General features: G+C 49.3%; 1 protein-coding gene across 3 annotated transcripts in view; it reads left to right on the top strand.

Moving 5' to 3' along the window:
• Positions 1-24,908, top strand: part of LOC101874336 (transmembrane protein 263-like) — a 203,280-nt gene extending 178,372 nt beyond the window's left edge. For all 3 annotated transcript variants that reach the window (XM_005143937.3, XM_031044505.2, XM_031044507.2), the window contains one exon: positions 20,585-24,908. In XM_005143937.3, coding sequence (XP_005143994.1) covers positions 20,585-20,859 — 275 coding nt within the window. In that variant the 3' untranslated portion in view covers positions 20,860-24,908. The remainder of the gene's footprint in view (positions 1-20,584) is intronic.
• Positions 24,909-26,174: the final 1,266 nt, after the last annotated feature.

Below are 26,174 nucleotides of genomic sequence, written 5' to 3'. Positions count from 1 at the left end.
ATGGTTACAGAAACATTCTATGTAAATAAATTAAGGAGAAGCCACCCTCACTAATAGTGAAGTAAACAGGTTTTGGAAAGAGCCAGCTCAGGACCAGGCTTTTCCATTCCCTTCCTTTCCTGCAAGCGCTTCGTTCTGCTCTTCAGCTTACAGCCCCATATGGATAGGGTGTTAATTAAACCTATTTGCTTTTGGTCCAAACTCATCTAGAATAACTTGAGTCCTGCTAGAGCAAGACTCTCCCAGGCAGCTTTCCTGAGCACTAGAGAATACTTTCTTAGCGTAAAAGCATCTGGGCTGTAATCAATGTTATTGATAACATTTCCAAATGTCTTTTGTCATGGCAGTGAGCGATCTGAGAGAGGTATTACTAATACTGTTATGTTTTATAGCTGCATGGTGTGGTTGATGGTGAGTGCTGCAATCACAAAGCCGTATTGCCCTAGAGAGTTTCGACTCAACAAAACAAGTAAATTGGAAGTGGAGAAATGAGAGGTAATTAGGGGAGGGAAGTCAGATGCTGAAGCACAAGGGCTGCAAATGCCTCAGCTGTGGTAGCTGGAGAAGAAGGTTGTGCTTCTCTTCCTACTACTCAAAAGTGAGCAAGAGGTGACAGAAAGAGGAGACTGTGAAAAGCTTTGTCCTCAGTGGGTTCACAAAATGAGAAGCTGCAAGAGCCTTGAGGACAGAGAAAGTGATGTTTGATCATCTTTGAGTGGTCCTCTCCCGCCCACCTGAGTTAGAAGAGGAAGGATGGTTGATACACAAAAAACACTGATGCAGAGGACAGTTCCCTCTTCTGTCTTTGCAACCAGACCCATGCAAAAGCATCGCCAGGTGTGACTGGCTTCTTCCTTAGGTCTCTGGTTGCACAGCTGGGATTCTTAGAATCCCAGACTGGTTTGGGTTGGAAAGGACCTTAAGCCTTAAGGCTAGAGCAGGTTGCTCCAAGCCCCTGTGTCCAACCTGGCCTTGAGCACTGCCAGGGATGGGGCAGCCACAGCTTCTCTGAGCACCCTGTGCCAGCGCCTCAGCACCCTCACAGGGAAGAGCTTCTGCCTCATGTCTAATCTAAATCACCCCTCTGTCAGTTCAAAACCATTCTTCCTTGTCCTGCTCAGCATGCTTGAAAGAGGGTTTGGAGTCTTGGCCAGTAACATAACATGATTTTTGTGTGCCCTGTATCAGGAGAAGATCACGTGCACATGAAGTGGTTTTCTCAGCTGGGAGAGGCTGGAGCTGAAGGAGAACCACTCCTCTTCCTAGTCTGGAACAGCTATTTGACTGGGATGACTTGAGCAGTTTCTAGATTCCAGTATAGATTTTCTCTTGGGTGTGGACATATGAGTAGGCATGATGCAAAACAGTGAGCATACTGCTATTACTGATAGCAATGCTTGGATACCATACAGCAAAAATTGATCACCAGTGTCTCAGAGAAATGACACAATGTTTACCAGTACTAAAACAAAAATAACTACACACCTAAAGACTGATAACAAGAATGTGTGGTGGAAGCTGAGAGCTCAGTGAGGGGCTGAGGGAAAAGAAGGGTTAGAGCATGTTAGTTAATGAAAGAAATTACTGTACCCTATCAATATACTGAAAACCAAATGCACTCCTAGGTCATATAAGGCAAACTGTGCCTCCGGGGAGAAGATCATATACATGGCTGTGTCAGTTCTCACACTACCAAACACCCATGTGCAAAAGAACCTGACATGAGACTGGCGTATAGGTAAAGAGAAAGGCTTCTGAGAGGGTGGCAATGGGGAATCTATTGTATACATGAGTAGTGGAAGTGTTTAATCTAGCAAAACAGAGACTGAGAGGAGATATGAGTGCTCTTTATAAATACATCAGAGGGGTAAACACCATGGAGGGAGATGAACAATTTAAACTAAAAGGCAGCATTGGAACAAGAGGAAATGGGTATAAATGGCCCATGAATAAATTTAGGCTGCAAATTGAGTTTCTAAGCAAAAGACCAGTAAGATTTTAGATATCTAAGTAAGACTACTGTGGCAAATAACGGGTTTCTAAAACGGGGTTTGGTTTCTTACATGATAATAATGTGCTTAGTTGTGGTAAGCTGTGGCACCTCCACTGCCTTATCTGATAGTGGAGGGCTGAGTATCATTTTCCTGTGGTTTTATCTTCATATCTGGGGGAAGATCAGCCTGAAAAAAGCAGTCTCCATATTTGATATAAGCAGCCCTGCGGAGAAGGACTTGGGGGTGTTGGGTGATAAGAAAATGAACATGAGCCAGCTTCAGTGTGCGCTTACAGCCCAGAAAGCAACCATATCCTGGGCTGCATCAAAAGGAGCGTGACCAGCAGGTCAAAGGAGGTGATCCTGCCCCTCTACTCTGCTCTCATGAGACCTCACTTGGAGTATTGTGTGCAGTTCTGGTGTCCTCAACATAAAAAGGACATGGAGCTGTTGGAACAAGTCCAGAGGAGGCCATGAGGATGATCAGGGACTGGAGCACCTCCTGTATGAAGACAGGCTGAGAAAGTTGGGGCTGTTGAGCCTGGAGAAGAGAAGGCTGCGTGGAGACCTCATAGCAGCCTTCCAGTATCTACAGAGGGGCTATAGGGATGCTGGAGAGGGACTCTTCATTAGGGACTGTAGTGACAGGACAAGGGGTAATGGGTTAAAACTTAAACAGGGGAGGTTTAGATTAGATATAAGGAAGAAATTCTTTACTGTTAGGGTGGTGAGGCACTGGAATGGGTTGCCCAGGAAAGTTGTGAATGCTCCATCCTTGGTGGTGTTCAAGGCCAGGTTGGACAGAGCCTTGGGTGCCATGGTTTAGTGTGAGGTGTCCCTGCCCATGGCAAGGGGTTGGAACTGGATGATCTTAAGGTCCTTTCCAACCCAAACCATTCTATGATTCTGTGATTCTGTGATATCTCCAGAGTTAGACACATCATACGTGTAGCCTGTGTGCTTCACAATAATGCATGCTGCTCCATTCTTTGTAATTAAAAAGGAGTTCCGAAGTAAATGGCCAGCCCCTCAAAATTATGAACTTAAAGCAACATGTGTATTTACCTCGTCATCTTTGATAAGCTCCTGATTTATGACAGCAGGCTTAGGACTGCTTAGAAGTGTGGAAAAGCTCAGGTGCAGGTGTTAACAGCTCAAGACTAAAACTGGGATGTTTGCACAGTGAAAACCTCCCAGCCAACCTTATCTACTGCTGATGTTTCACCACCCAAAGCCAGTGACAAGCCTGTTCTCAAGCAGCACACATCTTCACCGCATCAGTGGCTCTGGAAATTGAGAAGTGATCTGTGTGTGATCAGTCTTTCTCTTGTTTGATAGAATGGGGCTTTTTTTCTCTCTTACTGTAGCCTTTAAACCAGAGTATGTGTGTCTCAAAGCAACAACCTACTTAAAAAGAAGGAATATGCAGTGAAGAAAACTCTGCTGTTCACTAGGAGTAACCACATCATGAACTCCACTGACCAGAGTAAGATATGTAAGGTTTTGATATATGCCATACACTTCAATGGATGATAGAAATATGGATGGCGATGATGTTTATGCCAACAAAAGATTTTTGTCCACACAAACAACACTCGTATACAACAGATTTAAGATTTTAATAGCTGCAAATGCATAATGTCTTATATTTCTTCTCTAAACTTCCTTGTTAACGAGTCCTTATCCAAGTGGTGTAGGCTGGGAATGATGGGGGAAGGTTGTAAAGGGGTGGAGTAAAATTTCAAAGCCTTTCAAGACTTCCCATTCCTTGGCTTTCCAGCATGTAGGGCAGTTGGAGGTTAAGTGACTGAGCAGTGAATTTGGAGCCTTTATCTGGCTGGATTTGCAAAACTGAAGGATTTTTTTCCTTTGATTAACAGGATAATTAGAGCTGTATTGTAAGCATAAGCTTCACTGAGCATTGCAAGTACTCATTTCTTACCGGGACCTCAGAGACTCACTACACTCCATAATGCTGTGCTTGGGTGTCTGCTTAAACACCTCCTGTGCATTTAGCCAGAGCCTCTTTGCTGCCCTGCCTTAAGCTCCTCTTTGGCAATGGTGCAATTTCATAGCTCCTGGGTGGGTTTTTTTCCACATTGCTGTCAATCAGCTTAAAAACCCCTCACTGAGGTCATTGATGCAGTGAAGTTGTGTTTGCTGTGAGAGCCAGGGTCAGGAAGCAGTGAGCTCCATGGCACCAGGGGACAGAGCAGACCAGTGGCATTGCAATGGGGCTGCTTGGATGCCAATCCCCTGTGCTGATCCAACACCAGCCCCATAGCTTTGTCGTCTCATTCCCTCTGCTCCTCCTTTCACAATGGAAATCAGCCCCCACCAAGCAAGTCTAACTGGCAGTAAAGTCTTCATAGTTAAGCTGCTGACTCCAGAGGAAAACTGAAATCCTCATCAATCATTTTGCCTATACAATACCTCTCAGTAGGCAAATTTTCTGCTGGCAGCATCTGCTGTCACTCTTGAATCTTTTAGCAAAGTGCCCATTTGGTAGCTCCAACCTATATCCTAGAGAGAATTCAGAGCCTTGCATTAGGCATCTGTGCTGGTCTGGGTTTCCAAACGAAATGAATTACTTCATAAGTAACAAACTGATCAGCCATGATCCTTGAGCAGGGAAGTGGGGACAGGAGGGACTGACTTTGCTAACTGAGCAGCAGAGCTGCTCGGGGAACTCCCAGAAGATTAAATAGGTGGCACAACACAGCTTGTTTAGTTTAAATCAAGGTTAAATCAATCAACAGTAGATCGACGCTGATTCTGCTTTTTCAGGTCCTGTGTTGTAATTAAAGATGAACTTAAGCTGCTGAGCCTGTACGTCTGCAACCCATGTTGGGATGTTAACGTACTGGACACCTTCTGAAGCATGTCAGGATGTGTAATGTTTATCCAGGTGGTTACTGCTGTCCTGGCCGCTCAGGGAGAACCGAGTATCTTCAACACTTACAGTGCTTTCTGAAACCAGGTTCAGTGTTTGTAGCCAAAGTTTAGCATTTCCAGACCTAACCTCTGCGTTTCCATTTCCCGCTGCTGATGGGTGGAAAGTTTGGTGTTCCAGGACCTGTCATCTCAATGGAAGCTAATTCCCAGATGAGCTTCTTTTCCCATGGAGACCCTTGGTAGGCTGCGGGGCAGAGGAGGCAGATAAAGGCAGAAGCGAGTGGCCTCCAGCACTGTCTGTCTGTGCAGCCGTTCAGCTGCTTTCCTGGCAGCCAAGACGAGCTGGACTGAGTACCTCGAAGTGCTCCTCCATACCCGCCAGCTCTGTCTCGGTGCACTGGCTCCTGGAAGCTCTGGTATGTAGAATCCAACCATCAGCAGCGCTTGCCATAAGGATAAATTTGCAAGCAGATCATTTTTGGCTCTTGCTGAAGCCGGCTCTGAAAAGAGCCCTTCTTTCTGTCTTTCCTCCACCTCCTTTTCGGAGACATGACCAATGTTTTCCACGAATGGAGAAGTTTACAGATCCCCACACATGGCAGTCCCTGCCAGAAATTTTGTTTTAGTTGCCACAGCAACAATTTAACCCATTTTTAAAGCCCTTGCCAGTGGCCTTGCCTCTGCCCTGTCTGTTCTTCCTCTGCATTTCCCCAGCAGAGGCAGTGACTGAGAGCTCTAATAACCCAGTAATGGATCCAATTATGGCTGTTAGTGCTTCTGTTGAGAGTACATGAATAAGTAAATCTGTGCATAAGGATGAAAGAGTGTTTTTAAAGCTGCCTGAGAGTCTCTGGGAGCAGTGGCCACGATGCTCTTGCCAGGCCCTGATGGAGGATGGCATCTGAGGACTCAGCAGATGCTCGGCTCCCCTCTGGACCACGCAGGCTCCCTGTGTTGTTACATGGTCACTGCCTGGTGGCCATTGACTTACAGGCATGGCCTCACACTACAAGTGTTGGTTTGTGCTTGTTGCAGTTGCACTTCAGGTGCCTCTGTGAGGCTCTCTGCTGACAGAGCCTCTCTGTTGGTGGCAGGCACACACACAATAAATAGTGCTCCACTTTCATTAGAAAGCATCACCACGTTCGTGTGGTTATGGGGGTTGTGGTTGGAAATGGATTGGGCAGGACAGAAAAAGCACTAGCAAACTTTTACTTGACATGTTTCACTCTTAGAGTTCCATCAGTATAGGATGATCCTTGCATCCTCTTCACACCACCAGAAAACCCTTTACTTCCTCTAACAGTGGGTCTTCCTTCAGCGTCTACTGTTAGCACAGAGGCATCCATCCTTACCCAGCTGTCACGCATGGCAACATACATTTGTGGTCTTCTGTCCTCCAGCAGCTGATCAGATGGGGTAAGGTTCCTGATGGTTTCCTTCCTTGTCTTCCTTTTCCAAGCTGATGCATGAGGTGGCAGAAGAACATCTTTTGTTCAGCATAGGGCAGGTTTTGAGGAGGGCGATCCTGAATGTCAGCTGCTCAATGCTGGCTCCTCAGATATCAGAAGGGAGCTGGAGGGGCAGGCATCTGAGCAGGAAAGGTTGGCTGCAGAAGACCTTTCAGCAAGCAATGCCTTGCTCCTCCTCCTGTTCCCTGCATGTCTGTGGTGGCAGGAGGATATATCATGCTCCAGGGTTCAGAGAGGTCATTACACCCAAAGTCATTTGTGGGCACTGACTCATAATCTTGTGTATAACCAACTAGGAATCCTCCCTTCCCATGTCACTCTCTGTCCCAGAGACCCATGGCTGCAGTTGCACTGCCCAGGTTTGGTTTTCTGCTGCTCTCAGTGTCTCTGTATGGACTGGGACAAACTGGCTGTCAAAGACCATGGTGATAATTCCCCAAAGTCGGAAGGAGTAGGTATTGGTGAACCTCTTGAGAAAATTATGTCCTCTAAGATGCCTGGTGGCCCTGGTGAGCCTGTGAGTGCAAGGCTGATGGTCTCCCATTAGCATTCAGAGAACAAGAAGGAGCTGTGAAAGGGAATCAGCATTAGCTTTTCCTGAATTGAAACTGCTGTTTCCTGATGAGTTATTGGAGGGCTGCTTTACAAACCAGCCTGTGAGGAATAGGCTGGGAAAGGCTGACAATACATCTGTTACTGGATGTAGATGTCCCCTTGAAACCTCAGATTTGTTTCTACCCACTACAGTGATGCTGTACAGCCTCTCTGAAGAGAGGTCTTGTTTTCCTGCCCTGCAGGGGTTTGCAATAGCCTGTTCTTGTTAACTGCTGGACAGCTGAAATAGGAGGATAGGAATTAGTTTCAAAGGGGTCCTGAAGACAGTTTCTGGAGAGTGAGCCCATAGATCTGCCCTCAAGATCCAGGACCCAAGAAAAGTTAGGAGCACTCTGCAAACTAAGATACTGTTTGTCATCTCCTTGACATTAGGGAAGCTGAGCAGGGAGTTAGAGGACGGCTCCTCTCCTCCCTGCTGAGCATCACCTCCAGGGAAAAAGAGTGATTCTTCTCCCCTCACCTGGCTGTGCCACAGGAGAGCTCATTTCTGTTATGCATCATTAATCTCAGTTTCTAATAGCAGTAAAAGACTCTGAACTTGGTCGTCGGAGAAGGTAACAACCAGTTTGCTGGAGTGCTAACAGTTGATCACTTAGCCTTGGTTATTAACTGCAGGCAAGGACCAGTTTCTGGGAGATAATTGGGGTCATAAACAATAGCTGTGTAATGGAGACTGTGCCTTAGGAGAGGGACTAAACATATTCAGCTGCAAGAAACTTACTGCCTTTGGATGGCATCCAGGTGCTGCCATCAGCCAGCTAGAGCACAGACAGCCAGGATGTTGCTGTAGGGGAAGAGAGGCCTTTTGTGCTCAGCAGACAGCATCTATCTGCATAGCCCTAGCTGGAAAGATGCTTGAATGTGGCCACAGGAGGCTTGATAAAACTTCTTAAGCAGGGATCTGGAAGGTGCAGATTAGAAGCCAGGTGTCTTTTAGTCCATTTCAGAAACAGGGCTCAGCATTTAGGAGTGGGAAGCCTTGTCTGGGGTTGGTGATATCAGTGGGTTTCCCAAGTTGAAGGTGTCTGAGAGTTGAAGTGATGCCCTAGATCATTTTGGCTGGTAAACAGGGCTGCAAACGTCCTGCTGCCATGGCTTTCACTTGAGCAGATGTGCGCTTGTGCACAGCAGGCATGAAATGTGTGTGCAGGGTCTCCTTGGCCATTTGGGCTGTGCTGTAGCATTGCTGGATGATTAAGTTTTCTCTGCCTGGAATTTCTTAATACAGAGTTGGTTTGTTGCTAGGGAAGGAAGTCCAGAAAAGCACCATGAAGAGGTAGGAGGGTATTTAAATAGACAGGATTTTCATTTGTGCTTTCTAAAATAAAACCCAGTTTCTAACTACTGAGCCCATTAAGAATCCCTGCTGGGGACATAACGTGCACAGGGGCTCTTCAGGCCATGACAAGACATTTTCCTTTGGTGGAGAGCTTGTTGGGACTGGAAGATAGCTTGATGGGATTTCTGATGTGGCATCAGCCTCTGATTAGATTCGTGTCGTTCCAGTCATTCCCTGTATGCATCTGATTGAAAACAAAGGGAGAAAAATAAAGGTGCAAATGAGTTTCTGTAATGGTTGCGCTAGCTAAACTGGTGTGGCATGTTGGGATCTGGAGTTTTTGAAGGTTTTATCCTATTGAGAATGAGAGGAGCGTGTGCATGCATGTGCACCACAAGCTGAGCTGGACACCCTGACGGGGAAGCTGGGAAGATACCTGACACACTGCATCTCTGTACCGTGGTACTTGAAAGCATCCTTGGATACTCCCTTGTTTTTAAGGGAATCAAGCATTCTGTTCCAGTGCTTCCTTCCATGTGTATGGAACTGCAAAGGAAAATTTAAGGGGAATCTGTGGAGGAGGGAAGTATTGCCCTTCATTTCCCAATAGCAAAAGCATGATAGCATTGCCAGGCTGGGCTACATCACAGAATCAAGACAGTAAATGTTGTCTTTTTGTGGAGATCTGAAAGGCTGCTGTAGGTGTGCAGCTGAATTTTATCCACTGAGCCCTGTGCTCTGACAGCAGAGTCTGGCTTTGCTTGGCTTTGATTCAGAACAGGTAGGTACCAGAGAAGGGCAGTGATCCCAAAGGGGTCTCAGGTTCTCCAGGCTTTCAGCCTTTCACAGCACATCGCTATCCCAGTCAGGCATATGGGAGGATTTTCAGCAGTTGGTAAAGTGAATGAGAGCAGAAGTATTAGGAGCATTTCTGATACTGGTCTTACATGGCACCCCTGCTGGGAGCTGGGTTCACCAGGCTGAAGGGATGTCTTTGAGTTAAGGAGGGTCCTGCTGAAACTGGTGGGAGGTTGTTTGATGTCCCCCTCCTGGTGCCACAGAGATGCACTGCAGGCTAAATGCTAGAAGCAGAGCAGGGAGGGAATCAGACTCTGCTTGCACACACTCCGATTCCAGTACTTCCTAGTCAGCCAGTCTTCTCCCTGCAGCAACAGGGGATACCTCAAGCCAGAGTCAAGGCTGACTCAGGAGAAAACCGAGAGGTGACAGGGGTTCCTCTCTAAAGCCTGTTTATCACTGCCTGGCAAGCTTAGATAGACCTCCTAAACGAGACTGCATGTGTAAGGCTGAGCTGGTGGCTGTGCCAAGGAGGTGGGCAGGAGTCTTTCTTATTCCAGATATTCCTCCAACTATATGAAGCATTACCCTCAAAGGGAGGCCTGGGTATCCCAACCCAGACCTTGGATCCATGGCAGTCCTGCTGCAGCACTGAAGGAGAAATCCATACCAGCTGCAGCACCAGGCAGAGCCCTTCAGTAAGCGCTGGGAAGCCAAGCGAGTGTGGGATCCCTGCTGTGCTGTATTGAAATCTGCCCTGGAAAGAGCAAGAACATGAATATGGAAGGAAGCGAAGGGAACTGTCACACTCGTGGCTTCACATTTCTAAGCAGCATCTCTTTGTCTGTGCAGTGCACAGGAGGAGGTTTGATGTCCCCTTGGGCAGTGTTTGTGCTACCTCCAGTTTATGCATTCCAGGCTGAGATTCCCAGGTGACGAGCTCACTGGGAGCACAACAGGTAGGACCAGATGGCTCATTTTGAAGTGATAGAGGCAATGGGACACGTGAGAGGTTTGGGCATAGAGCTGGGTTTTGACTTTTGCACTGGCATAGATCTAATGGTCTGAGGCAGGGATGGACCCTGTCCTTTCCCGTTAACCTGGCTGTGGGAAGGGATGCTCTGCCTCTTCATCCCAAAGGCCATGTATCTGCCCACTCCTGACTGCAGCACTCTCCCTTTGACAGATGAGGTGGGGAACAAGTTTTGGGGACTGTGCCATTGAACACCTACCACCAGCAGAATAACAAAGGCTTATCCTGCCCGTTGCTGGCATGCAGAAGCGTGAGCAGGCAAGCATATTCCTTCCTCCCCAGTAAATCCCCAGCTCAGCTGCTTCTGTAGCACACAGCTTCTGGCTTAACTTCCTTGTTCTCATTTGGATGGACAGGCTCCTGGAGAGCCTCTGGGCTGAATGGGTCATTTCTCCGACTTGAAAAATCTTCATTCAGACCTTAGGTCAATTAAAGTTTGTGGCTTTGGTTTTTGAGCCATGATCCATATTTTTCTTCAGTTCCTCACGTACTTTGGAGAGAGGTGGGGAACACATAATGAGAATAAATGGGGGGTTTCTGGGTTTCTCCCTGGTGCCAGCCATCCTGCTGGAAAGCATCAGTGTCCATTGCACAGCTGCTCCAGGAGTGGGAAGAGGAAATGCCTGAACCTGGGTTTTCCCCTGTTAGCAAAGCAGGATATGTTCCCAACTTTACTGGGAGTATTTTTGGACAAGTTGTCAGATATCTCAGCTGTAAACTGCATGAGTGACAGTCACGTGTTTCCGTAAGGCAGACAGATTAAGCCTTTAATAATAAGGTACAGGGTACACAAAGTATTCATAGTGGTTGATGAAGGATTAGACGCCTGATGCCTGATCGTAGTAGCTTGAAGCACCTTCCTGCTGTTTCAGTGGGACTCCCTTTCACTGCTGTGCCCCTTCCCAAACTGCTGCTGGGATGGAACTTTAGGGAATCCTTGGTAAATTGTGAGCAATGTTGTCATGGGAAAGACTTTTAGGCTCATTGGACAGAGGAGGCTTAGCTCAGTCTGCCTTTGTTTGAAATCCACCGGGTAGCATTAGAGCATGGAAGAAAAGTCATTTCTTACATAAGCTTAGATTATGTTATTTACTCTCCATTGTTTGTAGGGGCCTCATGGACCCATGAAAATGACCTTTATTTCTTTATGGATTTTGTCCTTCTGCACTTAACAAATATTGATTTTTTTTTTCTTTTCCTGTGTCTTTATCAGAGCTGAATTAACAAGGCTGTTTAACAAGAGCCTCTGATTCATTTGGGGTCTTTTTGTGCCAGGTATGTCACAAGCAGCTGAAAGCAGCTCCGTGAAGAATGTGCAACCACTGTTACAGAACTGACAGGGGAGGTGATGTGCCCTGACAAGAGCTGAGCTAGCATGGGTCAAAGAGCAGGCTTCAAAAGATGGCCCCTTCAGCCTGGGCATAAATGCTAGGAAGGGTTGTTCGTAAGGAATAAAGTCTCGTGTCTGAAAGATCCTCAGACCATTAAAGCTTGAGGCCACTGAAATTCATCGGATGTCCTGGATTATTCCAGTTCCACCCACAGATTCCCAGGTGAGAGCAAGAACCAACACAGCAAGAGGTGATTCCTGTCCTTGTGATCCAAAATCTCAGAATTGGGGTTGAGACTCCAACTAGAGCCATTGGGGCAGCTTTATGGGCTCCTTCTTGCCAGGCTTTTAAGCAAACCCCTTGACTGATCAAGAGCTCATAGGTAGAGCAGAGTGGAAATTGAAGGCAGACAGGGACATAAAGTTCAAATAAACTAAGTCTGATGGTCACTTGCGATGCTTTTAACACAAGTGAGAGGGAAGGGATAGCCCAGCTGAAAGCTGTCCCTCACTGTTCAGACTTGCCAAGAATGCACCATTGTCTTGGCAATAGTAAGCAGGAAGCAGCCACCATGTGCAGTTCTCTGGAGCAGACTGAAATCTCATCCCTTTTGGGATCATCTCTCTACTCTGTCAGTGCCTTGGGACATCCTGTAGGGTTTTTAGTGACCTCTCTGGCAAAAGCTTGACCTTCTGCATACATTCCACATTTAGAAAAAGAGTTGTCATGATGGAGATGGAAGTGGTATGTCCAGATTTCTTACTGCTTGAATGGGCAAGGCCACTCATAGCTTTGCTCTACTTTACTGTTAGAACAAGTCCAGAGGAGGCCACGAGGATGATCAGGGGACTGAAGCACCTCCCATATGAAGACAGGCTGAGAAAGTTGGGGTTGTTCAGCCTGGAGAAGAGAAGGCTGCATGGAGACCTCATAGCAGCCTTCCAGTATCTGAAGGGGGCCTATAGGGATGCTTGGGAGGGACTCTTCATTAGGGACTATAGTGATAGAACAAGGGGTAATGGGTTGAAACTTAAACAGGGGAAGTTTAGATTGGATATAAGGAAGAAATTCTTTACTGTGAGGGTGGTGAGGCACTGGAATGGGTTGCCCAGGGAGGTTGTGAATGCTTCATCCCTGGCAGTGTTCAAGGCCAGATTGGACAGAGCCTTGGGAGATATGGTTTAGTGTGAGGTGTCCCTGCCCATGGCAGGGGGGTTGGAACTGGATGATCTTAAGGTCCTTTCCAACCCTAACTTTTCTATGATTCTATTCTATGCCCTCTGCAGGAGGGCAAAGCAAAGGAACTGCCCAATCTCAGGGCAGATCTTGGCTCTGGTATTGCAAGTACTTGGGAAGCAAGAGGACAAGTTTATATTCCTCCTCCAATTAATATCTCTTCTAATGCAAAGTGAAACAGTTCAACAGCAAGAGTGAAAATGACATTCAGCTGCTGCTTGGGCCATTTAGTGGGTATGTGTGAGGCTGGGGAGTGCCCTTGAGCTGACTCAAGGCCGGTCAGATGCTTTAACCAGTTAGTTATTAGCTGTTCTGGAGCCAGTCTCCCTGAACCCTCTTTCCAGTGGAAGTTTCAACAATACCACCATGTCTTTACAAACAGTTCTGTTCTGGTGACACGATGCTTCCCAGCAAAAACAGTCGGAAAACTCCCAGCCAACTCTAAGCCTCACACTTGCAGTCAAAGCTTTGCCTCCTTCTCCCCAAAGGCTTAGCTGAGGAAAACAAACTACTCCATATCACTGTTCGTTTACCCTCCTGAACCCTGTCTCTCAGTGCTTCAAGGTAGATGCTTCAGCAGTTAATACTGCTCCAGGGGCATGTGCAAGGAGCAATTAAAGCTTGTTGTGCCAGTGAAGGGCCCTGGGGTGAGCTGGGCTGTGGAGACAGCTGCCCTGTTTTGCTGTGTGCAGCAGCTTCCCGAACAGTCCTGATGCAGAGGGAGACAAATGCATCTCACTGATTGCAGAGTTAAAGCTTAAAGCTCCAGGGCTAAACTCAACGTGGCATTTCTAAGATTTTTGCTGGTCTTGGGTTTGTAGCATTCAGAACCTGGGAAGAGCAGGGCTGGGGAGAGCAGAGCAGCTGAGCCTGCGAAGCTGTTTCCAACCAGCTGCAGCACGGCATTGACGGCAGGAGAGAAGCATGAGTGCCCAAACACACACTCTGTAGTGCTCTGTGTAGTGCATTGCCTGCGACACTGCAGGGCCCAGATCATTGATGCTAAACTGACAGCAAGGACGTGAATGGCAGTTCTGTCATCTCAGCCATAAATGCTGTGCCCCGCAGGGAGCAGCAAAGCAGGTCAATGGAGGTGATCCTCCCCCTCTGCTACCCCCTAGTGAGGCCACATCTGGAGCACTGTGTTCAGTTCTGAGCTCCTCAGTACAAGAAAGACGAGGAGCTGCTGGAGAGGGTCCAGTGGAGGCCACAAGGATGATCTGGAGCATCTATCTCTCTAATGAGTAGAGGCTGCAGGAGCCAGGCCTGTTTAGTCTGGAGAAGAGCAGACTGAGATAGGATCTCATTAGTGCAGATCAATATCTCAAAAGTTGGTGCCAGGAGGATGGTGCCAGACTCCTTTCCATGGTGCCCAGCAAAAGGACAAGGAGCAATGGCCATAAACTAAACCACAAGGAGTTTCACCTCAACAGGAGGAAGGACAGCTTTACACTGAGCATGGTAGAGCCCTGAACGGGCTGCACAGGGGGGGCTGTGGAGTCTCCTTCTCCGGAGACATTCAAAACCTGCCTGGATGTGTTCCTGTGTAACCTGCTGTAGGTGGCCCTGCCCTGGCAGTTGGACCAAATGATCTCCAGAGGTCCCTTACAGCCCTAATGATCCTGTGATTCTGCAGCTGCAGGCAGGAGGCTTGGGAGAAGGTGGTTTGGGCCATTCCATGGAGGAGAGTCCTGCCAGGTGATGTACAGCTAGATGCTGTATGTGCCCAGCACTCACTGGGCTCTGGTGCTAGGAGTGCATCACCCAAATGGCAAGTCTCAGCTACAGGATAAACTCATGTAGCTCCACAATACACACAATGGCAGGCTGGTGTGCATGGGGAGGGGGCAAGAGCTTCTCTTGCCTTTGTGACTTGTCTGGAAGCTGGAAACCTCTCCAGAGATAAATTGGAAGTTGTCATTGGCATCTCTACTGAGAATGTCAAGAGGAATCTGTCAGCGCCAGTCATGACAATACAAACACAATTTCCTCGTTTAAAGCACCGCACCAACTGTACCTAATTAACCTTCATGACAGTGCAGCAATACAAGGAAATAGGGATCATTAACTTCAGCTTTGCTTTACAGAAGGGGAAGAGAAGCAGCAGCGCCAGCCCAATGCGTTTCAAATTAAGGTAGGCTTGGAAAAATCACAAGGTTAAAAATAACAATAATCCCATTTGGGGTTCTCAGCACCTTAAGAGCGCACTTGAATCAAGCTTTCAGGTTTTTCTCCAAGAAACATCAGGACTGGAAACTTCTCTCCCATCCACGCTTTGTTTGTGACTCAACAACCAAGGCTTTTAGAAGATCACACATTCTCAATCACAGTGGTGCAGAGGTAATAAAGGTCAGAGCAATTTGCTCAGTGGTGCATAAACATCAGCTAGGCAAGGCTGGGAGCAGATCTGTGTGAGTAGCTGACCCTCCACCCCTGCCTTGTTTCTCCAGAACACATTTTTCGAGGTGGGTGAACCTGCCTAAATCCACCAGTGGTCACTTAATAGCTGCCAGAGGTGTAATTCAGGCTCGAACTGGTGACCTCATCCCTTCCTCTCACGTCTGCAGTGGGCCAGACTGATGACCTTCGCTATTTACATTCTGAGCCAGCCCAGCTCCCTCGCCAGGGGCCCAGCAGGGATGGAAGTATCCTAAAGATGCAGAACCAGTGACACTGACACTGGCTTAGGGCTGTTTTAGTAAGTTAGGAGGAAGGAGCAACTTGCACAAGTCCTTTTTAAAGTAGTTTTCCCTTCCTTTCATATCATGTGCAAGCAGAGGCCAAGGGGAAGAATAACACCAGTGCTATTTGAACTGGGCACCAGCGCAGGCTGTTGTTTTGTCTCACCATATAAATACAGTGCAAAGCCCTGAGGAGTCACCACAGCAGCTTTGAGATACTGTCAGGATCAGATGAGAAGACCTGGGTCTATCTGGAGCCCCAGCAGGCAGGACCCCTGCTCTGGAAAGAAGCCAGCAGGGACTGCAGAGGGCTGGAAGAGGAGAGCCTGTTGTGTGGGGTGCTGACCCCAGCCCAGAGAGCTGGCACTCATACAAGAGTGTGTTTTATTCATCACTTTTTCTTCTGCTCTAATCTGACTGTTGTGGTTTAACCCCAGCCAGCAGCTAAGTACCCCACATTCACTCCCTCTAGCTCCTGGTGGGATGAGGAGGGAATTGGGAATCAGTTATCAGTTATCTCCTTATCAGTTAAGAACAGTTTAATAATAGAAATAAAGTAAGATATTAATAACAATAATAATAGTAATAATGAGGAGAGAGAGAGAGGAAGGAATAAAACCCAAGGAAAAAAACAAGGGTTGCAGTATACAATTGCTCACGACCCCTGATTGATACCCAAGCACCAATCGGTGGCTCCCAGCCACCTCCCCCCAGTTTATACACTGGGCATGACGTACTGTGGTATGGAATATCCCTTGGGCTAGATCGGGTCAGGTGTCCTGGCTGTGTTCCCTCCTGACTTCTTGTGCCCCTCCTCACTGGCACAACATGAGAGACTGAGAAGTCTTTGACTTAAAGTACCACTAAGCAACAGCTAAGCATCATTGTGTTATCAACATTATTCCCATCCTACATCCAGAGCACAGCACTGTGCTGGCTACTAAGAAGAAAACTGATTCTATCCAAGCCAAAACTAGGACACTGACAGTGGGTGAAGTGAAGCTGAAGGGACCCTTGGAAAGGCCAGGTCATGGATGGAAAGGAAAAAGGGCTTGGCAGATGGTGAAGAGTTCTTGCACAGCATGGGCTGCGGCCAGCTTCAGGGTACAGAATTGTTCCCCTGCTCAGGCTGTGTGTCTGTCTCTCTGATTATTTTGTGTATTTCATCTCTGCTGTCTGTCTCACCCTTAATCTGGGCTCTTCTGTGCCAACAAAATGCTTAGCTCACTCCATTGTCTGAGAGACTAATTTGCACTGTAAATCTGATGCTTATCTTACATGACAGCTTACTGTAGGGTTTATTGAAGTCCTGAAGACAAGCTAACCAGGGATGGCTAGAAAGCTTTCAACACATCATCTGGAGCATAGAACAAATCCAACCTATTTCATCTCTCTGCCAAGTTAGGATGAACAAGGGGTCAAAAGGTGCTTAGGCTCACAAGGGGGTTTCTCTCTCTCTTAAAGTTATTCAGACCTGAATTTGTTTGGGGTTTTTATGGTACAGCTTCTGTTCTGAGCTGGAGCTGTTGGGATGCTTCTCGAACAGCCTCACAGACCCCTGGGACCAGCTCCTGCATCCCTCCTCCCTGCTACCTGTGGGGTTTTCAGGACCACAGACCTGGTACAGACAGCGTGCAAGCACCGGGGCTCCAGTGCAGTGCAGCTTCATTGTCTCTGCCTGGCTTAATCAGAAAGAACCTTTGTCCTTGTCTTTCTTCATTAGTATTTCCTGACACTTTCTGCAGTACGTTTTAGCTCTTTGCTAGCAGAGGAGCGGGCCCCTCAATTGCATCTGCAGTTGCCTCCTTCTCTGTGGTCCCTGGGCTGTCTACCTGCAGGTGTTCATCATGGAAAAGATTTTCACACTACTGATGTTCAGATAACTGGGCAGCTCCAGAGGCCTAAATCCTCTTACAGAGGTAGATCACTCTACCTGGAAACCCCCCTTTGATATCTCCACCCACTTCCATTTCCATACAGGTAGCCTCAGGTGCAGGTGTACCTGGGGAGAGACAGAAAGATCACTGCTGCTTTGATATAGCTGTTGGTTCTGCAGCTGAGCACACCGCTAGTTGTTTAATGCCCAGAGCTTCTGCATTGCAGTCCTCTGGGATGCAAAGGATCCTGCTTCCCCTGAGAGGGGAATGGAAAAACAAGAGCTGCCATCCTGGGAGGCTGGTGTTTGTTCTGAGGACCAGTCTGATTTTCACTGAGCCCTGCTCTACAGTTGAATGGATTTCTGGATGCCTCTGTTCTTCCCACCCTCGGTCTCAAAACAGAACACAAAATGCTGTATTGGATAAGCTGTGTGCAGCAGTTGGAAGGCTGGCAACTGAACTGGAAATGGAGCCAAGAGGTCTCAGGAGCACTGAGGGAAAGGAGAAAAAGAAATACCCAGTGAAATTGTTGAGGAATAGGCAAGCAATACATTGTGTACTGGGTAGAAATGTAGCTGCCTAGGCTGCATCAGGAACTCTGTATGACAAAAATACCTGTGAAAGGATTGTGACACCACCTGATTCAGGCTCATGAATCAGGTCTAGGTTAGGCTACTGTGTACAGCTTCCTCTGAAGAAGCCCCTCTCTTTTCTGGCTAGCCACAGTGTCAGATGAATCATAGAACGGTGTGGGTTGGAAGGGACCTTGAAGCTCATCCAGTTCCAAGCCCCTGCCACAGACAGGGACATCTTCCACTAGAGCAGGGTGCTCTGAGCCCCATACAACCTGGCCTTGAACACTGCCAGCAATGGGGCAGCCACAGCTTCTCTGTGCACCCTGTGCCAGCGCCTCAGCACCTTTGTAGTGAAGGTTTTCTTCCTATGATCTAATCTAAATGTACCCTGTTTCAGTTTAAAGCCATTCCCCCTTGTCCTGTCCCTACATGCCCTTGTAAAATGCCTCTCTCCAGATTTCTTGTAGGCCCCCTTTAGGTATTAGAAGACTCTTATAAGAGTCTACCCAGAGCCTTCTCTTCTTCAGGCTGAACAACCCCAACTCCCCCAGCCTGTCTCCACAGCAGAGCTGCTCCAGCCCTTAGAACATCTTTGTGGCCTCCTCTGGTCTCACTCCATCAGATCCATGTCCCTCTTGTGTTGGAGGCCCCAGGTCTGAATCAAACCACCTTACTTAAACCTCTCTATTAAGTGCCTGGAAGTAAGCAGTTTGAATCTGAAGACATCTTCATTTGTCTCCTAAGATGCCTGAGAAATCCTTTCCAACAGGTAACATGGTGCAGTCCTAGAGCCCCTGGCGTGAGTAGCTGGCCTCCTGTTTGCCCCAGTGCTTGTAGCGCAGGCAGCAGCTCTGGCAAGGTCAGGTTGTCCCTCCAGCCATGTACATCCAGCACCCCAGGGCAGCTGGTGCATCCAAGGATAAAATCCATGCCCTGCTGCTGAGTGTTTTCTGTCAGATTTATGTTTGGTTTGTTTAACAAAAAGGAACAAAAAAGCAAGAAAAAGGCTTGTTTTCCAGCAGCACTTAGAGACCCTACTGTGCTGTGTGACACACGGACAACGGGAAGATGGTCTCTGCGTGGAATGATTCAGAGGATAGCTTGGCAGAAGTACACCGAATAACAGATGTGATGAAGGCACGGTGTGAGATGAGTTAGTAGCAGTAAGAGGAAGATGTTTGCTTAGACTGACTAGGTCTGACATCTCCATCAGCCAGGGTGTGTAGTGTGTGAAGGCCCTGCAACTAGATGAGCAGTTGGGCCAGCCTCCCGGCACTCCCAAGGTCTCTGCTTGCTAGCGAAGCAAATCCACTGCCGACATCAGCGTTGGCTCTAATCTGTTTGGAAATGGCAGTGGGTGGAGATGTCATAGTGGGGTTTCCAGGTACAGCTTTCTGCTGCCTGGAATATTAACACTCAAGGAAGGAAGCTGATAATGGGCTGGATAAGCAAAGGGCTTTCTTCATGGGGAGCTTTAGAAAGGGGGTGAGGGTCGCTGAGAGCGTGGTGGAAGGGCTGGGATCTCTGCTACCTGCCATTACCTGTGCTCCTTCCTTGGGGTGCTGCTCTGAGGCAGTGGCTGGTGGTGGCAGGGTCCCTGTCCAGGGCTGTCTGCAGGGGCATGGCTGTTCCATCGCTTTATGCAGGCTTTCATAAAGCCATTTCCATTCCTGTCATTTCCCCACTTGTCAGGAAATGGGTTGTGCGTTTAGCAGGGAGCTAAAGCCCTCTTGCTGCATCAGCACTGTGCAGCCCCTCTTCTGAGTAGGTAATGGGCTAGAAGGGCTGCTGCTGCTGCTCCAGGGATCCTGTATTCCCAGCTGGAGCTTGCTTTTCTCCCTGCCAGGATTGCTTTGTTGTGTTTTTGCAATTATTAGTAACTCATCTTGTGTGCAGCACTGGCGGTGGATCAGGACTCAGAGAATACAGAATATCTCGCCCCACGAAAAGAGCAGCTCCTCCTTAGCTGCCTGCATGCAAAGAGAGGATTGTGTGGAGGCCAGCACAAGAGCTGTCAGGTTTGAATCCCCTGAGCAGCAGCTCAGAGCCAGCCCTTCCCCAAGCAGTGGTGAGCTGTGAATGTTGTGTCTGCAGTGCTGTGTGGTGGTGCGGTGGCAGCTTGGTGGGTATGTCCTGCTGGCCTTGATCCAGTTGGCACAGGTAAACCAGCAGTGACATGGTGTAGCAACTTTAAGCACTGTCTTAACACTATTAAATACATAGCTGAGATCTCCAGAGGGCTTGTACAACCCGAGGTGACGCTTGTGTCACTGTATCTTTACTGCAGTGTGCTATCTGTGCTAGCTCAATTACAGTTCTCACAGATAGGTCTGCGCTGTGCCTTAGTCCCTCATCTGACATTAGCACAGACCTGTCTCCAAACAGATGCTTCTGAGGACCTGCAGGCCATGCAGACATCAGATGTTGCTGTGCGCAGTGTGCCTCCTGTGCTGGTGCTCATCTTTGATTTAGTGGCATTGGCCAACACACAGGGGAGGAGAATTATGTCTCTTGTTAGGGAGATTTGATTTGCATTGCAGCACTGATGCTTGTGTGTTCAGGTCTGTAACTGAGCCACCTTCTACCCTTCTGTCACATGGGCAGTTTTGCTCCCAGTCCCTTCCCAAAGTCCATGCTGTAGCTTGGGATCACCTTGGTTCCTCCTTCAGGTACTGAGACATAGGAGCTGCAAGGCACTGTGCACATATGGTGGACAACCCTCCTGGGCTGGAAGCGGTATCCAAGGAGAAGGTCTCTGGTCCGGACACTACTGACTTCCCTTTCCCTGTCTCTCTGCAGATGCCAGCAAGGACCACCCGCAGCAGCAGGCAGGGGTGATCTGGAGGGTGACGGGCGGCCTGTTCAGCATCACCCGGGGAGCTGTGGGTGCCACGCTGGGAGGAGTTGCCTGGGTGGGCAGCAAGAGCCTGGAGCTCACCAAGACAGCCGTGACCAGCGTCCCTGCTGCTGGCGTCGGACTGGTGAAGGGCAGCGTCTCGGCCGTGACCGGCGGCGTCGGAGCGGTCGCCAGCAAAGTCCCTTTCACCACAAAGAAGAAGGACAAGGCTGACTAATCCCCATCGCGGCTCCCTGCGGGAAGATCGACCTGCCCATACTGTCCCCATACACAGCACCTCTTTGAGTTGGAACCAGCTGCTTCAGGGAGGGTCAAGCACCCGAGCAGACTCCGGCTGCAGCCTGCTCAGCGCTGCCTGCCTGGCTCAGAGCTCACAGAGCCGCTGTCAATGCCTTTCACTCCCATCACCTACTGGGAACCATCTTTACTCCGAGGGCTTTAAAGGCGCCGTTGTCTCTGTCTTGCAGTTTCCTTCCTGCCTCCTTGTTCTTGTAAGCACAGAGGGGTGGGAGCGGGTGTCAGGCTCCATCTGCCTGGAGATGGGGGAAGTAACAGAGGAGGGGGAGGAACTGTGCCTGGCTTGAAGTGTGGGCTGTGTATTCCCATTCAGCTTCAGCTGGGAGGACATCCTCTGAAACACCCCTTCCCTTGGCTCTGGGGGGTGTGTTTTGGGGATCTGCTTGGCAGAGAACCATAGAAGAAAGTTCCATTGTCACAGAGGGAAGATACTGTGAAGAGGGGGAAACTTCCCTCCTGCCCTGCACCTCTTACCTGCTCTTTGCAGGGCCCATCCCACAAGCTGCACCCAGTCACTTACTCCTTGGCTGAATTGCACCCTTCAGAGAAGGAACCCTCAAGCTCAGCAGAGCAGCTCCAGGGATCACAACTCACAGGAGTATGATATGTCCCAGGCCATCAACTTCTGCATAGACTTTATTGGAGAGAGGCAGTAGGGTGAAAGCTGCTGTATGTTCCCACTGGGGAAGGAGCTGACAGTGGCATCTGCCAGGCCTCTGTGATGCTGCAGTGCAGGTGGTGATGCTCCACAGAGCTACCAGCCAGCCCTTTGGGTTTGACCCTTGAAGTCCTTGCAGGTTCTCCACCTGCAACAGAGGCATTTGGGCTCTAGGCCACACTCTCCCTCCACAGACATCGCTAGGAGCCATAGGCAAGCATGTTCCCAAACACCACCCAAATTCTGCTGCAGCAAGGGATGGGAGGCTGAGAGTGTTGCTCTGCCCATCACCCAACACCCTGGGAGCAGTGGCCTGGGTTTGAGAGGGCTGCACCATGATGGAGGATGCTCCAGCAGCATCCAGCCTGCACAGGGCACCAGCAGCTCTTCCACACGCTGCTCCTGGGGCTCCAGCCTGGCTCCTCTAAATGACCATGTTGCACTAAATGCCCCACCAGCACTCGTAGTGCCGCAGAAACCCAGACACCTGCATCCCTCTGGGGGTCACAGCCATCCTCAGCCTGGCCTGTGATGCTCATCACACACACGTGCACATACACATTCACTCACTCCAAGGTCCCCTGTAATTCTGGGGATGAGGAAAGCCACAGGCTCCACCGTTAACTCTTCTCCTGGCTTTGGCAGGTGATGAGCCTGGTGTTAGGTGTTGGATGCACAGGCGAGTGAAGTGCTGTATTTTATATATATACATCCGTGTTAATGCGTGTGTCAGTCCACAGGCATCTCTTCAGCCAGGGAAACAAAACAAAGGAGTTTCCACTGTCATCTTAGGCACTTCCATACAGGTTTTCTATAGGGTCCTGGTCAAAACAGAAGGCATATTTTAGAGGATGTTTTCCCCTCTGTTGCCCAAGTGCGTAGTTTATTGAAACCAAAGGAATGTGAAGAATCCCCTTGCCCCTGTCTGTGCGGTTTGTTTGGTTTCTGCCCTGTCTTCTGGATATTGAAGCCAACTTCCTTGATTTTCATTTCCCGTCGGAGGTCACTGCGCTTCCTGGCTGCTCTCTTGTGCTTAGGACTCGGACATCAGGGAATATTTAAGTACACTGCCCCCCCCTCACCATTTTTGCTGAGTGTTCTTGGGCTTGTGAAGCAGTTTTCATTCTGACCTTCATTAAATCCACATTTCGGACCTGACGTAAGTCACTGTGTCCTGTGCTGGTGTTAGTTTCTCTCCATACCCTTTGCTGGGTAGTCCCTGCTGTTAGCAGTGGAAAGAAGTTGCTGCTCTCCACAGTGTGTGACTCTGGCTAGCGTGAGCGTGGTTTAACCTACATCTTTGTTTCTGAAGAGGAAACAGCATTTGCCATGTGCGTGCGTTTCCTCGCTTTGTCTCTTTTGTGCTGGTGAAGGCCAGGTTGACCCAGACGTGTCGGGTTTGTCTCTGAAGGCAGCAGCCTCACTGAAGGATCAGTCCTTGATGTGTGCCTGTGCTTTGTGGGATGCTCGTGGCAGCTGGCAAGGCCAGAAGAAGTCTTGTGTGTGCTTCCTTTGTCTCGAACGCCCTGCAGACCAGGAGCAGGGTTTGCTGTGTTTGCGTCTCTGCTCCCTGCTCCTCCTGAGCACATCTCATTGCTTATTCCAGATCACAGGCTGCTCCTGAAGCGAGCTCTAACCCCAGAGCTAAAAGCTGCTTGTGTGTAACTAGCTGTGCTGTCACCAGCCCTCTGAGAAAGACAGTTCCTTACCAATTAGGACAGAAGACAGTTTTCTTCCTGACTGCCTCTCCCAGCCCTTGGACACAAGATAGTATCTGAGGGGCTTTACTTTACCAGCCACCCCTGGGCGGGTGATGGGAAGCTCATAAAAGCATGGAATGGTTTGGGTTGGAAAGGACCTTAAGATCATCCAGTTCCAACCCCCATGCTATGGGCAGGGACACCTTCCATTAGAGCAGGTTGCTCCAAGCCCTGTCCAACCTTCCTTGAACGCTCATGCTTTTGGATAACCAGTATCCCACACAGGCTCTTGCTGGGGGAGGCAATACATCCTTCCCAAGCTGTTGTCTGCAGGTGCTGTGTGTGCAGAGCAGGCATGGCAAATGGGATAAAGATGCATTAAGGAAGGCCATAGGAGTCCTGAGGGTTTCCCATCTTTTTGTGTCAGCTCTTCTGTGCATCCTTGCAGTAAATGGAGTGCAGCTCTCCACTTGTCTGGAACTAAAGGCAGTTAGTACAAGGAGGATCACCAGGTTTCAGGTGAGAGTGAGATGAGGAGGGGCTGGTGACAAGAGGAGGCAAGGAGCAGGAGAGCAAGAAAAGGGGGAGTGGAGGGAATTTGTTTCTTAGGACAGGATCTGCATCATAGGATGAACATAGCAGAGTTTGTCCTAGGGAAGAGTACAGAAAGGGAAGTGGGGTTTGGGGAGGAGGTGCTGCTCCATGCCCAGCTGGTGCCCTGCTTCCATAGTAGTGCTGATTGCTGGGGGTTTCCATGTGGATAGAGCAGTGTGCCCAACGGATGGTCCAAGCACCAGGTCAGCTCCCTCCTCACCACCCCAGATCTCCCCCTGGCTTTTGTTATGACCATCCCATGGTGGGGCTGGGTCTTCCCTATGGTGGAGGTGGGATGTGGCCCTACCCGTAGCCCTGTGCCCTGCCACAGCCGGACATTCCCCATGCCCAAGGATCATGACCTGGATGAGAGGAGAGCTCACAGGCACATCCTCTCCTCCCTTTACTCATCTCATTATTCTTCACTTTCTTTTTAATCCCTCCCTTTGCTTTCTGTCCTGCCCCTGGATGGAGCTCTCCAAAGCTCTCACCCAGACCCTTGTTACACATCCTCACTCGTGTTGGCTGGGAGGGCAGAGCCGCATCTGTCCCCTGCAGCTCTGCTGGCTGGGAGAGAAGTACTCGTCTTCCACCCCTCTCCATCCCCTTGTGATGTGTGTGTGGAAAATCCTAACCCACTTCATTTCCTCTGGGTTCCCCCATTGGCTCTCATCCCTCAGGGTGGGTCATTTCTGTGTCTCCATTTCAAACCCATCCTTCTGAAAACAACAGCGTGAGTGGGAACGTGGAGATGGCTACAGAGCTGCTGGGACAGATGCCAGAGCCCAGCTCTGCTTCTCCGGGAGCCGAGGAACCCTTTGGCAACCCAGATCCATCACTGCGGCCACGCAGTCCTGTGCACGGCGCTGGGCTCTGGAGAACACTCATGTTCTTTATCATTTCATCGTCTGTAATTGGTTTCCTACTGAATTTGTTTGCTTGGTTTGTTTTGCAGTGTGTTCCTGGGAATATTCTGCATCTCTGTATTTTAATTACAGTAAAATTTGAGGATAAAAACCTTGTATATGCTGGCTCTTGTTTCGGGGGGAGGGGAGGGAATGAGGAGAGGAAGCGCAGTGAAGGAAGATGTTAGAGATTCCTTGGGAAATCAGATCTCCCCCCAAGGGCTCTACATGAGGCACTAAGCAAGGCTGAACCTTCATCCCTGCTTAAACTAGGACATGGCTTTCAACCGGGATTCAAAAGCCATTTTGCTGCAGGCTTATTTCCGGATTGGAGTGGTAAGAGCAGTTTGGGTAAGACTTCTAAACTCTATGTCTTGTGTTGGTTTAAAGACCAGTGCGTGACAGGACTTTTGGGTTGGGGACAGCTGATGTAGTGGGATGACAGCCAAAGATGGGCAATTCCACCTCTATATCCTCTGTTCGCTCATGCAGAGCCACGTCTCCCAGCTGAAGAAGCAAGGAAAAGCTCCTTTCCCCCGCAGCAGCCTGCCCTTTGGGCAGGGGAAGGATGTCAAACCCTCCCCAGAGCCGCAGGGGAGCAGCCAGACCCACTGCATTGGCTCAGTGGGTGGTGTGTGGAAGGCTCAGCCCCAGACAGGGTGTCCCTCTGCCTGGGTGGGGGCCAGGAGCCAACAGCGCAGCATTTGTGGTGCTGACGAAAGGATTAATTTAGTAACTAATAACGGGGCAATCAAGCCGTTATTTGGTTGGTGTTTCACTGCCAGCTGCTTGGTAAGAGCTCTTGAGGCTGGCTGCAGTCACTTCTGCTGCCTGCCCTACTCGTCCTCACTCTCAGGCACAGCCAGGGGCTTGGGGACGCAGATGGGGAAGTGCCCATCCTGCAGCACATCCGTGCTGTCACCCTGTTCCTCCTCACAGGGATGGAGCTGCCCATGTCACCTTGCAGACAGTAGGGATGAATTACGGATGCTCCAGCTGCCAGCCCTGAGGAGAGGCCTCAGATACATCACCCCTGCTCACCTCTTCTGCAGCCCAGCTGGAGCACATTGCTGTGTTAAGCCAGGCTGAAAAACACCACTAACAAGCTGCCCCTCCAGAGTCTTTAAAGGGGGAAAAGGATGCTAGAAAATCACCTGAGCTGCCTCATGCAGACAGGGTGCCAGCAGCACCAGCTCACCATCTCTCAAGAGCTCAGGCTGGAAGCTGGTGGGCAGCAGACCTCAGAAGAGGCCTCTGGAGAGGAGACCTGCCCAGGTAGGGAGGCTGTGGGTGGCTCAAACAGGGTCCAGTGCTGGGAATGCACAGATGTGTGCAGATGTGACCAGCCACAGCTGCATCCCTCCATGGCTCCCTGCCT

The sequence above is a fragment of the Melopsittacus undulatus genome, chromosome 4 (genome assembly GCF_012275295.1).
Source record: "Melopsittacus undulatus isolate bMelUnd1 chromosome 4, bMelUnd1.mat.Z, whole genome shotgun sequence".
NCBI lineage: Eukaryota > Metazoa > Chordata > Aves > Psittaciformes > Psittaculidae > Melopsittacus > Melopsittacus undulatus.
Note: the sequence above shows the minus strand (reverse complement) of the source record. Positions and strands in the feature narration are given on the sequence as shown.